Consider the following 15,734-nt stretch of genomic DNA (forward strand, 5'->3'; position numbering starts at 1 on the left):
GCAGAGAGAGGACATATATGCTCCAAATTTTGTTCACAGGAGTATACCTTAATCATTAAAGGCTGTAAATAGTTCCAAATAAGTTTCCTTGACTCTGAAAAACAAAACAAGGATCAGCAATATTCCAAGCAAAAGTCAAAAAGATAGCTTCAGTTTTCTATGAGTTCAGTCCATTTAGTTAACTCTTGTTTGATATTCATGAACATTTCAGCTCTTTATGAGTCCTATACGTTTTTCCTTTTTTCCAATGTCACAATCTCCAAAGTTATCAGAAACCTGTATTTGAGAGCACCTGTCAGAGTCCTGTGGCACCTGTCAGAGTCCAGTTTATTATAAACTATCTTTTGAAAAGGACCAAAACAAGACAACAATTGTTGGGAATAAAAAAATTGCCCAGGGTAGTTACAGTTAGAAACACAATTAACAAAGAAGTTTGGTTATCTCTCTTCTTCTCAAAGAAGTTTGGTTTACAATAACATAACAACCTTAATTATGATGATAGCATATACATTAGACATTATAATTTTAAAAATTCCATACAATTTTGGAACATATATTAATATTATTCATCAAAATATAACCTAAATAAGATTGAACACCATTTTGGCAATTCCATGTAACTAAACATGTCAAATGATCCCTTTTACCTCTCTTTTGGATATTCCAGGGCCCTCTGTAGCATCCAAAACTAGGTGTCAGGAAGGCAATTTTGAAACTGAAGTTTGATTTTTGGAAGCCTGTTAAATATGTTAGTGGTTTAAAACACTGAAATAGAATTCCAGATTACCATAAGTTATTTATTTTGCCAAACGATGACTCAGAAATTTAAAAAAGCAAAAACGTTTTATAACCCTTTACAAATTTTGCTACAGAGCAGATTAGTGCCTTAAGAGTACCTTGTTGTGCTTTTATTTCAATGCTCAATTTACAGAAAAACTATATAAAACCCTTTTGAATTTAGTCAATCTGTTCACACACTGAATTTTTGCAATATTAATTTTTACAGTCCTTCCATCATTTGTTTAAACTGTCAGCTTAATTTTATCTAATTCAAAACAATCCTTTAAACCTAGGCAAGAATTTACATTTCCATGCCTTCTTGTAATCTTTTACTAAAAACACATCTTACTGTTCCTACGTACCTTGCATGTAAATCTATTTCCAGTAGTTTCAATTACATGTTATAATGGTAACCCCTAGCAATTTTAAGTTTAATGTAAAACCTGGTAAGTTGTTTTAATTATGTGCTAGGTTCAGGCAAGGTTTGACTCCTTCCAACATAATTAAGGGTGTGGTTAGTTCCATATGTCCCCAGACCTTACCAATTGTCAAGCTGGCAAGTTGAAAAGTTCTTAAAAACCAAAAAGGCAGTTTATAACCTTAAAACATTTAACAAACCTAGTATCTGACCTGCATAATTTAGTTCACCTGTCTATATTTGACAACATCTGCATTTTACCAATAATCTTTAAGTCTGTTTTTATTTCTCAAAGATTAAAGTCACATCAACTAAAACGTACCACAGCTTTAATCTTCCCTTTAAAAAAATATTTGATCCAAGCACTTGTCTTCCATTAGACCAATTAATTAGAGCTTTTTTATAGACATCACACACACAACACATATGTAACTATACAGACAGGCAGAAGAAAACCCAGCAGCCATAAGATTTTCATTTGCCCATCTCCTATTTGGATTATTGGCCTCTGGGTGGAGCCCTTTAAGAGACAGGGCTAGGAAAACATGCAGCTTTTAAGGCCTAATAAACAGGCATGACTGGGAGGCAAAAATAGAGTTTGAGAGAGATCTAGCTACTTTTAATTCCTGGGGTTCCATGAGAAAAACAGGTTTCTTCCCAAAACGGAGTGGTGCCTTGTCTGTTTTTCCCAAGGAGTCCCATGGCCCCAGGAGTTACCTTAGGGCCTGCCATGCATGCATTGAGAGTGGCAAGGCAAAATGGAGAAAAGTAATATAGTCAACTGAGGAAAAGCCTTTTTCCAGCAAAGCAAGAACCCCAAAGAGGAAAAAGCATAAAGGCCTTTTAAATAAACCATAACTTGGACATCCACTTTTAGTTAAGATGAGCACTCTCTAAGAAAATCCTTTTAACTCCCTTATTAGCCGATTTTAGCCATGCCAAGCAGCTAGTATTTCTGGCTTTCAAACTTTACTAAAGGTAACCTCACAGGTGAAACCAACAAGCCTCACTTAAGGTTATGATTTCACTGTGAGCATATGCGGTATTTTCGAAGGGGATAAGGGTAAGCAATTCTTACAAAATTTAGAACCTTTAAAGGTAACTCAGAGAAAGGAAGATGTAAGAAAAAGGCTAGACGCTGTTCATGGTGGGGAAGAGAATCAGCAAATGGCAGAAGTCACACAGATATTAACACATTTCCTAAGCCAGGATTGAACCTAGGCATCATTGTGAAATGAAAGAAAAAAACATTGCCACATGGTTACAGGTCACAATCCCAAGCACATAAAACAAGATGGAGGCCTGCAGGAAAGTTTGCTGTTGGCCATACAGCAAGTCATGCAAAGCACACCAGATTGGCTACAGCTTAAGACCAACCTCACAAATCCTTTTTCATAATTAAAACTTTACAGAAAATATAAACCCTGATAGTTGGGGTCCTGGCCTGGTAAAATGTTTTCTTTAAAAAAAAAAAAAAAAAAAAATGCCGCTGGGTTCTGTGGCTCAGGCCTGCAATCCCAGCACGTTGGGAGGCCAAGGCGGGCAGATCACCTGAAGTCAGGAGTTCGAGACCAGCCTGACCAACATGGAGAAACCCTGTCTCTACTAAAAATACAAAATTAGCTGGGTGTGGTGGCATATACCTGTAATCCCAGCTACTCGGGAGGCTGAGGCAGGAGAATCGCTTGGACCCAGGAGGCGGAGGTTGCGGTGAGCCGAGATGGCACCACTGCACTCCAGCCTGGGCAAAAAGAGCGAAACTCCCTCTCAAAAAAAAAAAAAAAAAAAAAAAAAAAAGTCTGGGGGAAGAATCTCTTATTTTTATGCCAATGAGTTTCTCCAACAGGGAGAGAAACTTGGGAGCTGGGGAGCCACCAGTTTGCCCGTCCAGCCGACATTCCTGACCCCCAGGAATGACATGGTGGGGGGGCATAATTTCTGTACCCTCAGAAGAAGTCCAAGGACAAAAAGGTTTAGAAGCCAAAGGAAAACGACTTTTTGGTTTGCATGTTACTCACCTTTCCTCAAGCCCCACGTCTGGATGCCAAAAATGTTGCGGAACTTTCTCCTTAGTTCCTCCAAAACGGGGTTCTTGTCACATGACCAGGAAAGATTAGACTGGTAGACATATAAAAGGGTGAGGAGCAGAATTTATTGGGAGAAAAGGAAAAAAAGAGCAAAGTGAGATGGAGTCCTGCTAACATGCCCTCTACCTCACCGATTGATTCCCAGGTCACCACACGAGCTAAAGAGAGCAGGCTCCTCCCCTGCATAAGGCGTGAATTACCCGTGGCTCCACCCATTTGCCCCCAGTGCTCATGTCCGGCTCCAGTCTGCTGTGGGGATGCCCAGACAAGCCCAGGGCACAATTGTTGCCTAATCTGCACAAAGCATCTGATGTAAACACTTGTGGGGCAGGTCAGAGATTCTCTGGGGTCCCCTTTTTATCTGCCTAGGCATTTGGCTATCTCAGTAGCTTTTAGAATCTGGTAAAAGCTCTGCATTTTCTCCCCAGTAAACTGCAAGATGCATATACAGCATGCTGCCAACAATTTCAGGGTATTTCCGTGCTCTGCTCAAAACAATTGAGAACCCTTGATTTAGGATAGCTTGTAGCAAACCCAAACCTGCACATCAACTTCTGCAGTTAGTCATCTTTGGAAATCCTTAAGGTGATGAAAAAGTATTGTAGCAGGACGAGTGGCAGACAAAACTCCTCAGACACCGAGTTAAAGAAGGAAGTGGTTTATTCCGCTGGGAGCATTGGGCAAGACTCCTGTCTCAAGAGCCGAGCTCTCCCAGTGAGCAATTCCTGTCCCTTTTAAGGGCTCACAACTCTAACGGGGTCCGCATGAGAGAGTCGTGATCGATTGACCAAGCAGGGGGTATGTGACAGGGGCTGCATGCACTGGTGGTCAGAGTGAAACAGAACAGACCGGGAAGTTTCACAATGTCTTTTCTATACAATATCTGGAATCTATAGATAACATATTCGGTTAGGTCCGGGGTCAATCTTTAACTACCAGGCTCAGGTCAGGCAGGCCCAGGCCTGGTTTCGGGTCTGGTTCCTAGGCGCCGGGCTACCTGCCTTTTGTTTTGCTTTTCTTTTCTTTTCTGAGTATAAAACAATATGAGAGGGTCTGTCTCTCTTCTCTCAGTATAACTGCCTTATGTACTCAAACTTCAGTAAGATACAATATATGACAAAGAACAAATATGCAAAATAAAATTAGTGTTTTTAATTACAGACAAAAAAGAGAGAAGAGCATAAAGTTGCTGAGAGCCTAAAATTGAACATTAAAAAGTTAATAAATGCACTTATGATGCAACTTCACTCCATAAACTTTATCTGCAATGGCAGTTCTAGGAAGAGCTGCTGGTTGGGCTTCTGATATGTGCTAGCACTGGAGAAATCACTGAAATTTATTCTCTCTCAGGTATCAAGGGCATCCATCTTGCCTCTCCCGGTTTTTCCTTATCCTCAAAATGCACATTAAAAACATAGACAATATTCATATAAAGTGAAAAATAGCCAGTAAGTTGCCATGATTATTTATATGCTTTTTCTTTCCAAAAATTTTATTTCTAAAAAATTTCTAATTGTGCTTTATATTTTATTTTTATTTTATATTTGGCAATCAGAAAGTTAGCATTTTGAACATGCAATTTCACTCATAAATCATCACCTCAAATAAAAAATACATACGCAAAGAATTAGATTAGACTGTGTAATGGAAATGTGAAGTCTGAATATTCCAAGCTGGAGTTTTGTAATCTGGAAATTTACTACATTGAATCAGTATCAGTCGGCTTTTCTTAATTTCTTTTTCTTTTCTTTCTTACATATGGTCTCCTGCTCTCCCTGTGTCTGGCACCTCTTCTTGCAGCTGTGTAATGGGGGCTCAGTCACCGAGCTTGTCAAAGGTCTACTCAGATGTGGCCAGCGGTTGGATGAAGCAATGATCTCATACATCTTGTATGGGGCCCTCTTGGTAAGAACATCTATCAAACGGGGTATGACAGCAAATGGGATGGTTTGTTCATTGCTTGGGTCCTTATTGCATATTAACAATGGGGAAACTGCCCTATGATATGCAAGGATTATTAACAGCAGGAAGGTGTAGCCAAATGTAGACTTTCATGAGACTTTTCAATAGTAGGGTAATTGCTTTAAAATAAGCATGTAAATTTCCCTTTTCTCTTTCCTGTTGTTTGGTGGTGGTGGGATGCCATGCAGGGCCTTCAGCATTTGCACAACAACCGAATCATCCACCGTGATGTGAAGGGGAATAACATTCTTCTGACAACAGAAGGAGGAGTTAAGCTCGTTGACTTTGGTAATGACTGCTTGTCGTTTGTTTTCTTGATGTGTGCAGTTTAGCCAAAGGGGACAATTTATTGCAATCTCAGAAGACTGGGGCTTCTCTGCTACACCATAGGCTGAGGGACTTTTCCAGTCAAACACAAGCTGGAGGGGGTGGGGGCTCCAGATGGATCACCCTAGGAGATGCTGTTTGCTAATCTAGTTTCAGCTTTAGAAGCAATTTTATAAAGATTGAAAATAAAAGTGTTTCAAAAGAAGAACTTGATGGAAAAACTTCTTGGTTTTCTGCTAAGAATTTCACATCTCAGGGCAATTGTCTATAATTTACATTTTGTCATTTCTTCTTTTGCATATGAAAAGAGAAAGCAGTTTGGTCTTTCAAATGACTTTCACTAGCCTTAGGCATACTTATTCCCAGTGAGCAGAAGGTAAAATAGTCCTCTGGGCCTGGGAGCTAACATCCTTTTAAATTGTGTTTATTGCTGCTACATGTGAGGCTGGTTGAACTGGAAACATTAATGGGAAATGGAAGTGTGAGAGGAAATGCAGGGCAATATCACTTAAGGCCAGAGAACTATTAAATATCTCCTTGTAATATCATATGTTGATATTCACAAAACAACAAACCATTTGTTTTTTTTTAAGTTTATTGAAGGTTTAGTCTTCTAAATGAGTTCAACAATAGTACTTCAGAGTCATTGTTACAAATAATGAGAAAACATTTAGAGAAACACTTTAAACGTGTTGTCAATGTCATTATAGTAAACAAGATTGATGATTTTTAAAAGAATATTTATTGTCTTCTTGCTAAGAAAGAGTTCAGTGTAAACATGTATCAGTTTATCACTTGCTCAGAAGAAATTACTTAAAAATAAATGAAGTTGCTTTAGACGTACTGGTCTATTTTTACTGAAACACAAGCAAAGAAAAATAGCAGAGGGAGCATTTTGTTTAAGTCTTATGCTCCTCTTTATAAGAAACGATATAACTCCAATAATATGCTGTGTGTATAACATTTGAGATTTTTTGCACGTGATTCTGGGGACTGTAAATACATTGTGAGGGGAAACAGACTGGAAGGATGAGGATGGGCTGGGAATTGATACTGATTTATTCACTCAGCAGCTTTGCGATTTGACATAGAGTAAATGTTCCTAATCTTTCCATTAGAAGGTTCCTGAACTTTCAGTGGCTGCAAAAGAAATGTCTAGAAATTAAAACCAGAAAGGTATAGTTGTTTTTACCAAAATTGTGGTGGAGGACTTGGTAAAATGGGAAATTATCTAGGTCCAATAGACTTTAAAGAGCTTCTTGGCTCTCTAATAAAGAGAATGTCCACAGTGAACACAACAGTCATCCCCCAATAAACCCGCAGACCCTTGGCAAATCTATGCTCATGTTTCAAAGGTGTGTCCTTTGCTAAGAAAACATAGTGTTCAGTTTCTAAGTTTTTGTCATCAACGACATTAGTGGCAACCCTTGTCATTCTCTTAAGGGCTATGTGAGACTTCTGTGTGGTATAAAAGAATACCTTACGTGTGTACAATGCTTTGCAATTTATAAAGCATTTTCACATTTGTTCTCCTATTTGGTCTTAAGAAGATCCTCTGTGTTAGGTGTGACTGTTGTGATTATCCCTAGTTTAAAGATGAAAAAACTGAGGCTCAAAGGTGAAGCAATCACATAATTAGTAAAAAGCGTAATTGGGATGGAAAACATTGATTCTTAATCCTGTGGACCTTTACGCCCTCATGATACGAAGAAGACAGCTGGTTAAAGGACATTGGAGTTACATTAGAATTCAGGTCCTCAACATTGAGCCCCAGATAATGTATTAGTCATTTTCTTTTTCCGTTTGACAAACACAGCTTTCTTGCCAGGTTTCCAGGCTTCTAGGCAAGATAAGGCACTGAAATCTTTTTATGTCTACACTGATGCTCTGTTACAGATAGTGCAGCCGATCTTCTTTCTCCATAAAATTAAGCCCCTTATTAAGAAAGAAGTCATGTGAAATAATTTGGAAATATAATAGGACGATATTTTGGATTAATCCTAGTTGTTGATATTTTTCTTTTGATTTTTGCAGTGATATAGACAGGGATGTCCATTAGGGGGAAAAAAAATCCCAATGATTTAAATAGAGTGATACATGCTCCAGAGTTGTAGTTTGGCAACTACAGCTAGTGGGCTAAATATGACCTGCCTCCTATTTTCATATGGCCTATGAGCTAGGAATGGTTTTTGCATTTTTAAATGATTGGAAAAAAAAAAAACCCAAAATATTTCATGATGTGAAAATTACATGGAATTCAAATTTCAGCATCTATAAATAAAGTTTTATTGGAATGCAGCCACATTCATTCGTGTGTTTACTATGGCTGCTTTTGTACTATGGCAGCAGAGCTGAGTAGCTGTGACAGACACCATATGGCCCACAAAGCCTAAAGTACTTATTTGGCCTTTGTGGAAACAGTCTGCCAATCGCTGGTCTAGCATCATACTTTGCTCACTTTTGAATTCTGATACTCTTTCCTTATAGGTGTTTCAGCTCAACTCACCAGTACACGTCTGCGGAGAAACACATCTGTTGGCACCCCATTCTGGATGGCCCCTGAGGTAAGCTGGAAATATCTAGTTCTTTCTTTACACTTGTTGAGTGCCTTGGTACTATGCCTTTTTATGGGTAGGTCATATGCTCTCCAGAATTTTTAGGGAGAAGAAAGTCCATTATCCTCATTGAACTGTAAGAGTACTAGTTTGGTCAGTGATGCTGGTGAGATGTAATCTCAGAAAAGCAAGATTAAGTTATAGCTATCCCATAGGGTACCTTCATGCAATTAGAAGAAAGTGTCCCTCCAGAAGATGCAGCCCCCTCCAAGGGCCATGGCTTGGCAAATTCATCCAGCCCTTGTATAAATTAGAAAAAGTCAACTTCCCTGGATAGATGCAGCCCCAGAGGTATATGGCTTTGTGAAGAGCCAGATTTCAGCACCAACTGGCCTACAGAACTATATGTGGTGGCCCTGGTTGTTTTTGTGTTACCAGATACATAGCAACTTATCTTGTATACTTTGTCGGCTCTCTGTAGTAAAACATGGGATTTATTCCTAATTTAGGTTTGGCATCATCACAGAACTCTCTAGAAAATGACGCATGTAGAAGTTTGGGGAACCTTCCAGCTAGATGAGGCATGCTCTGAAACACCAGTGCAGTTTAGTTTTTCAGGTCATTTAATTCCACAGTATGCTGACCTTTGCCTGAGAGCAGCTTTCTGGATTAAACAAATGGGTTCTTTTAATAAAAGGACTCAGATGATCACCTCCTTAGATGTCTTTCCATCTCTGCATGATGGTATTTCCTCTGTGTGACTGCCAAAGTGGTCTCCTAACAAAGTAAGTGGTTCACACTAATCTCTGCTTAAATTTCTTCAACGACCCCCCCGCTTCTCATCATCTATGGCTCTTTCTTTCATACTGGGTAATGGATAGGCCCATTTTAAAGAAAAAGAAAAATGCTACAATTTCCAGTGTTTACCTAAATCTTAAATATTTCTTAAATAGGTTTTACAAAACATAAAACTAGATATAAACTCTTTGTCATTTTTATTTGTAGAAGTATAAAACCAAAAGGAAAAAAATGTATTATGAAAAAGCTATTATACAATGCCAGTAACATTCAAGTAAGCAGCTTTAATTTTATGAGACAAATGATACTGTTTTGTGAATCTCCATTGTCCTTTGCAGTGTGCTTATGTTTCAGGACACAATAGTATGGGTTATTTTGAGTCTGGCACACCTACAACCACGTACCATGTGGCTACTCAGTTCTCCTACTACTTTATTCCATTTCAGCTAGCATAATCTGTTTGTTCAAACAGCACCTCCTTTGATCTCCAACTGTTACATCTGTGTTGGCTTGGTGCCAACTTAATAGTAAACATAATATGAACACTGTGTGACAAATGGTCATCCAGATGATCTAGACTATGTTTTTACTCCTCCTTTTCCCATTATTATTATTAATACAATTATCACTGAAACAAAACCAAAAACATAAAAAGTTATCTAGGGACTTTGTGAATCCCACTTTGAGAAACACTGCAGGATAAAGTCAAAACTTCTTTGAATTTTGAATGAAGCTCTTAATATTCCAGCCCCTATCTATCCAGCCTTATTTCAGATTACTTCCCCCAATTTACTTGTTCTTAATGCCCCAACGGTAGTGAACAACAGGTGACTCTCCAAATCCCTACCAATGTGTCTTTCCTTTAAACCCTTGGTGTACTATTATATCATCTGGAATGACCCCCAGGCCTCTGGAAAATTCCTCCTTAATTGACAAGTCTCAAATGCTAGCTCCACTGGGAAACATTCCCTAATCCCTTGCCCACATTGAGGCTCCTTTCCCTAAGTTTCCACCACGTCCTTACACCCTCTGTTAATACAGTATCACCACTGCATTGTAGTTGTTGGCAGGCAGTTCTCCTAACTGGACTCAGCTCTGGCAGGGACTTGGGATGTCTAAGCTCTTAATATAGTGCTTGATACTATATTAAGAGTACAATTTTTGAGCATATATAGAGTACATGCTCAAAAAAAATATCTGTTGGGTCAGGAGCGGTGGCTCATGCCTGTAATCACAGCACTTTGGGAGGCCGAGGCAGGCAGATCATTTGAGATCAGGAGTTTGAGACTAGCCTGGCCAACATGGCAAAACCCCGTCTCTACTAAAAATACAAAAATTAGCTGGGTATGGTGGCATACACCTGTAATTCCAGCTACTCTGGAGGCTGAGGCAGGAGAATTGTTTGAACCCGGGAGGCAGAGGTTGTAGTGAGCTGAGATGCCACCACTGCACTTCAGCCTGGGTGACAGAGTTAGACTCTGTCTCTCAAAAAAAAAAAAAAAAAAAGGTTGAATGAATGAATGCATCGGTAAGAAAGCCAAAGGGATAAGATGCACTTGGAGGACAGTTTGAGGACTGCTTCACAACTATTGATATTAGCAAATTTCTCTGTAGATTTAGATCTGTTCTTAAAGGAAAGCATAACTAAGGTCACTCAACTAATATTTGGGGTGGCATAACATGGAAGATGGTATTCCTGTTCTAATCTAGAGCAAATTGGTATTTTCAAAATCACAAAATATAATTAAGAGAAGCATTTTCTTGGCTTTGTACATTTATGTATAAATGGCTTTGTACATTTATTAAGAGGTGTTTGTGGCTGGGTGCGGTGGCTCACACCTGTAATTCCAGCACTTTGGGAGGCCAAGGTGGGCAGATCACGAGGTCAGCAGATCGAGACCATCCTGGCTAACACAGTGAAACCCCGTCTCTACTAAAAATACAAAAAATTAGCTGGGCATAGTGGCGGGTGCCTGTAGTCCCACCTACTCAGGAGGCTGAGCCAGGAGAATGGCGTGAACCCGGAAGGCGGAGCTTGCAGTGAGCCGAGATTGTGCCACTGCACTCCAGCCTGGGCGACAGAGTGAGACTCCATCTCAAAAACAAAACAAAACAAAACAAACAAAAAAGAGGTATTTGTGACTTTCCAACTTTAACTGGCTTGAATAAAATATGTGGAGTGTTGACCGGGCGCGGTGGCTCACGCCTGTAATCCCAGCACTCTGGGAGGCTGAGGCATGCGAATCACAAGGTCAGGAGATCGAGACCATCCTGGCTAACACGGTGAAGCCCCATCTCTACTAAAAATACAAAAATTAGCCTGGCAGGATGGCAGGGGCCTGTAGTCCCAGCTACTCGGGAGGCTGAGGCAGGAGAATGGCGTGAACCCGGGAGGCGGAGCTTGCAGTGAGCTGAGATTGCACCACTGCATTCCAGCCTGGGCGACAGAGCCAGACTCCGTCTCAAAAAAAAAAAAATGTGGTGTGTTTCTGTAGGGAACAGTTTATGGTGAACTTTTTGCTCAGATTCCCTGGAAGTGGTTCCCCTGTTAGCTGGGAAAAGCCAGCACTGCATCCTGCCTGTTGCAGTGGATGAATTGAAGAGTAAGCAGTTTAAGGTATGGACACCTTGACAGCACGTTGCAGGAGTGAATGTCTGACTGTTCAAGTGCAGGATTCTCAAAGGGTGTGTGATTGTGTCCAGTATGCTCTGGGACCCAGGCTGTAGCTCTTGGGAATCAGGCCTGCACCATTCTCACATTTTTATTTTCTAAATGGAGAAGTATTTTTTCCAACAAAGTCTCTTTTTGCGCCATAATCCTCCATAGGAATGTCCACAAGAACAACCTTCCATTTTTCAATTCAATTCAACAAGCGCTTATATTATCCATCTGAGCAATGCTTTGGGTCAAGAACAGTCCTTGAAAGCATAATCAGTGATGGTTCAAATTAACACTGTCTTCATATGATGGCCTGTGTGGTATATTGATCCTGATATGCTTTCACTTCTGCTTGTATGAATAAGTGGCCTTTAGATTAAACACAACAGTGCATGCAATATCAATGCCAGTGGAATAAGAGCATTGCAGATGACTTGTGCTTTATTTTTAAAATGCAGCTGAGAGATCCTTGATCCTATTTTATTTTTGAGGAATTGAACCAAATTGTTTTTTCCCTTTTTTATTTCCATTTTTATTCCACAAGCATGAGTAAGTGTAATATTTAATTCAGATAGCTATTCTACAAACCAGGTAGCTAATGGAATGTGACCACAGTACAATCAAATGTTGATGAGCAGTCAAGACACACAATTCACTGGGGCACCTCAAAGCTGCAGCGTGAAATGACTATCATATTGTCAACAGTCTCTACTCATTTTCTCTTACTACCTCATTTGGACACTACTAAAGTTGAAAGATACTGGCAGAGTAGTATCAACTCAGCAGTATAGGAGAAGAGTTCTGTGGGATGCCCTTAGTGTATTAGTACTTTGAAACAATACTACTGGGGAAATAAATTGCTTGGCATAGTAAAAGGGTTAATCTAAAAGTCGAGATCAGTAGAATTTTTTTTTTAAAGATGGGGTCTTACTATGTTGCCCAGGCTGGTCTTCAACTCCTAAGCTCAAGCATTCCTTCTGCCTCAGCCGCCCGAGTAGCTGGGACTACAGGCATGCACCAACATGCCTGGCTTAAGATCAGAACAATTTTTTATAAACTAAACACACTGTATGTCAGTAGCATACTGTGACTACAGGAAAGATTATCTTAAGAGAGAAAGAAAAATTTCGAATGGAGACTATTTAGCAGATTATCATGAGCAAAATAACTTGAACAATAGATAATTAAGTTTCTCGTGTAATAAGATCAGAGGTAGGTTGTTCTGGAGTTTGTTGATTTAGCAGCTCATAATAATAAAGTCATGAAAACTTCAGATTTTTAAATCTCCCTGGCTATGACTGCTGCAGGCTGCCTGGCTTCATTGTTCAGGGACTGACTTTAGGGCAGTTTTGACAACAGTGCCTGTGAATATCTGAGGGGCAGTAGTGGCTCCAACATGCCAATAGCCACAGGTGAAGGCACTCACGGTGCAACCAAACAGCAAGAAGTTAAAGTGGGTTTTCCTTCTCTCTTGGGGTTGAAGACTTGTGCACCCTATATTTATTTCCCCGGTCTGCTGTAATCAAGTAGTACAAACTGGGTAGCTTTAAACAACAGAAATATATTATCTCACACTTCTGGAGGCTAGAAATCTGAAACCAAGATGCCAGCAGGGTCAGGCTTCCTCTGAAGCCTTTAGGGGAGGGATCTTGCTTTGTCTCTTCCTAGCTACTGGAGGTTTGCTGGTGATCTTTGGTGTTCCCTGGCTTGCAGCTGCATAACTCCAGTCTCTGCCTTTGTAGTGCCATGGTATTTTCTCTGTGTGTCTTCACATGTCCATGTCTTGTTATAAGAACACCAGTCTCATCGGATTAGAGGCCCACCCTACTCCAGTATGACCTCATCTGAATTCAACTAATTGTATATGAAGTGACCCTATTTCCAAATAAGTTCACATTCTGAGATTTTGGGGGCTAGGACTTCAATGTACCTTTTTTTTGGAGGACACAGTTCAACCAATAACGAGCTCCCAAATATTAATATTTAGCGCCCTTCCTTTGTATTAAATCATTCAAGTTTCCAAGGTAATTAGTCAACTGTTTAGAATCTGCAGGGCTGCAGGTTATAGATGCTAGCATAGTTAGAGGGCTCAGCTTTGCCTGTTTACACACACATACACAACCACCTCCGCTACTCTACACACACCACACACATAGACTGCACTCTCTCAGCCTTTGGTGTTTGAGGCAAACATGGTTCTTTCTGAATGTACAAAGCATACCAAATTGCCTTCCTGTGTGGGCTCCCAACACCCCCAGACTTTTGTTCTCTCCTACCTACTCTCAGGCAAAGCATTTTTAAAATTATTATTATCTCCTGAGATGTTTGGCCAGCTCCTAGTCACTTCCTTGAAACTTCTCTTCACCTGATTAAGCCACTCTGGTCTCCTGGCCTATAACTTTAGCCTGCATTTTATGCACCTAAAAAAACCCACAAAAACAACACAGTCTTCCTATTAGCCATGTTTCTTATCTCTTTTCTCCTCCACTGTCTCCTTACATATTACTTATAGTAAGTAATATGAATAATAGTGTCCCACATTTGCATAGAATTTTTACAAACAGTGTTTTAAAAACACTATCATCTACCTGTGAGAGTGCCACTCGGGCATGCTTACATTGATGTTGTAGATGAAGAATCTAAGGCTCTGTCCGGCCAAGTGTCTATAGACACAGGGTGGGTAGGTGGGTAATGGTGACTGGAATCCATAATTTGTGACTCACTCAACTAAGGGATTTCCAGTATAACCCATGTCCACTGTCAATAGTGCTCAACCAATTTTTATATCAAACACATGCCAGGTAATATCCTGGCCTATAGCAAAAGGGATACAAGCCTAGTTTATGCTGATTAATGGTAATAGTGGGGGGTTAGGGGTAGTTGATACCTAAAATACTTTTTCCACCATCACATATAGCAAAGAATTAAATTCAATGTTTGTAAATGACTGAAACCCAAGAGAAAGAACTAATGTTGTCATTATCGTTTTTATTGAGGACACCAGTAGACTTTTAAAATAATGGCTTATATTTAGCTGATGTACACTGTGTGGCCAGGCTGGTTGTTAAGATATTAAACTGTATTCATTCTGGATGGTAAATGGCCGCCATCCAGAGCCCCTTGAGTGCTCCTCAGCCACCAGAGGTGCCCTGTCTTTTACCCTGGGACGTTTCTAACCTGATGATCCAGTAACTATGGGGGGAAAGGTCTGTTTGACAAGCAGGGATGGCCAGTGCCACATGCCGCCTGATTGTCAGATATTTTGAACATTGCACTTGCTAAGCAGAGGCATAGTGGGAAGGAAACTTTCACTTACTGAGGACTGACTCTATACCAGGGACTATGATAGGGGCTTTTAAAATATTTTATTTCATTTTCACAACAGCTCTCAATAGTTGATATTATTTTCTCCATTTTATCACTGAGGAAAGCGAGGCTTAAAGAGCTATAGGAGGAATCGGGCCCAAATTCACATACCTAGTAAACATTGAAGCTGTCTGGCTTTTCAGAGAGCATGGGAATGCAAGTCCCATTTTGCAGATGAAGAAACCAAGGCAGGGAAAGGATACTTGTACTCTTTCACTTTACAGTGTGTTCATATGAGATATTCATTGTGGAAAATGTGTACCAGCTAACTGAGACAACAGCTCATATTACAAAGACATGCAGAGATGTAGTGGAAGTATACTCTGAAATTGGAGTGTGAGACACATCATTTTAAAAGATGCACGTGAAGGACCTATCACCTATAATTTATAGGTTGACTACACTTTGCAATTCCGCCATGCATTAAGGATCTAGTAAATGCAGCATCTTCCTAAAACAGCTAACGGTCTGTTTCTGTGCTGGAAAACAGACTTGTGGATAAAATAAACATTTGCTTCTTTTTAGAAAATTTTCCCCCTCTTTACTTCCATCTGCTCATTGTTGCAAACAAGAGCTAATCAGCAGAGCAGAGAAACAGATGTGCTGTGACTGCTCCAAAAATGGGTCTCTCTCTGCCTGGCAAAGGGTCGTTGACAAGGGACGGTTGCCATAACAACTAGCTTACACCAATGCAGAAATATCGCAAGCCTTTTGCAGCCACTCTTGCCTTTGTTAATTATGCCATTCCTAGTAAATGATAACGATAATGCTATTTCCTTTGG

At 40.0% G+C, this 15,734-nt stretch overlaps 1 protein-coding gene across 2 annotated transcripts in view; it reads left to right on the plus strand.

The window, feature by feature from the left end:
* Positions 1-15,734, plus strand: part of MYO3B (myosin IIIB) — a 460,851-nt gene that overhangs the window by 11,863 nt on the left and 433,254 nt on the right. For both annotated transcript variants that reach the window (XM_063712864.1, XM_063712865.1), the window contains exons 3-5: positions 5,086-5,190; positions 5,436-5,535; positions 8,062-8,138. In XM_063712864.1, the coding sequence (XP_063568934.1) occupies positions 5,086-5,190; positions 5,436-5,535; positions 8,062-8,138 (282 nt within the window). The remainder of the gene's footprint in view (positions 1-5,085; positions 5,191-5,435; positions 5,536-8,061; positions 8,139-15,734) is intronic.

Source organism: Pongo abelii, chromosome 11 (genome assembly GCF_028885655.2).
Source record: "Pongo abelii isolate AG06213 chromosome 11, NHGRI_mPonAbe1-v2.0_pri, whole genome shotgun sequence".
In the NCBI taxonomy this organism is placed as follows: domain Eukaryota; kingdom Metazoa; phylum Chordata; class Mammalia; order Primates; family Hominidae; genus Pongo; species Pongo abelii.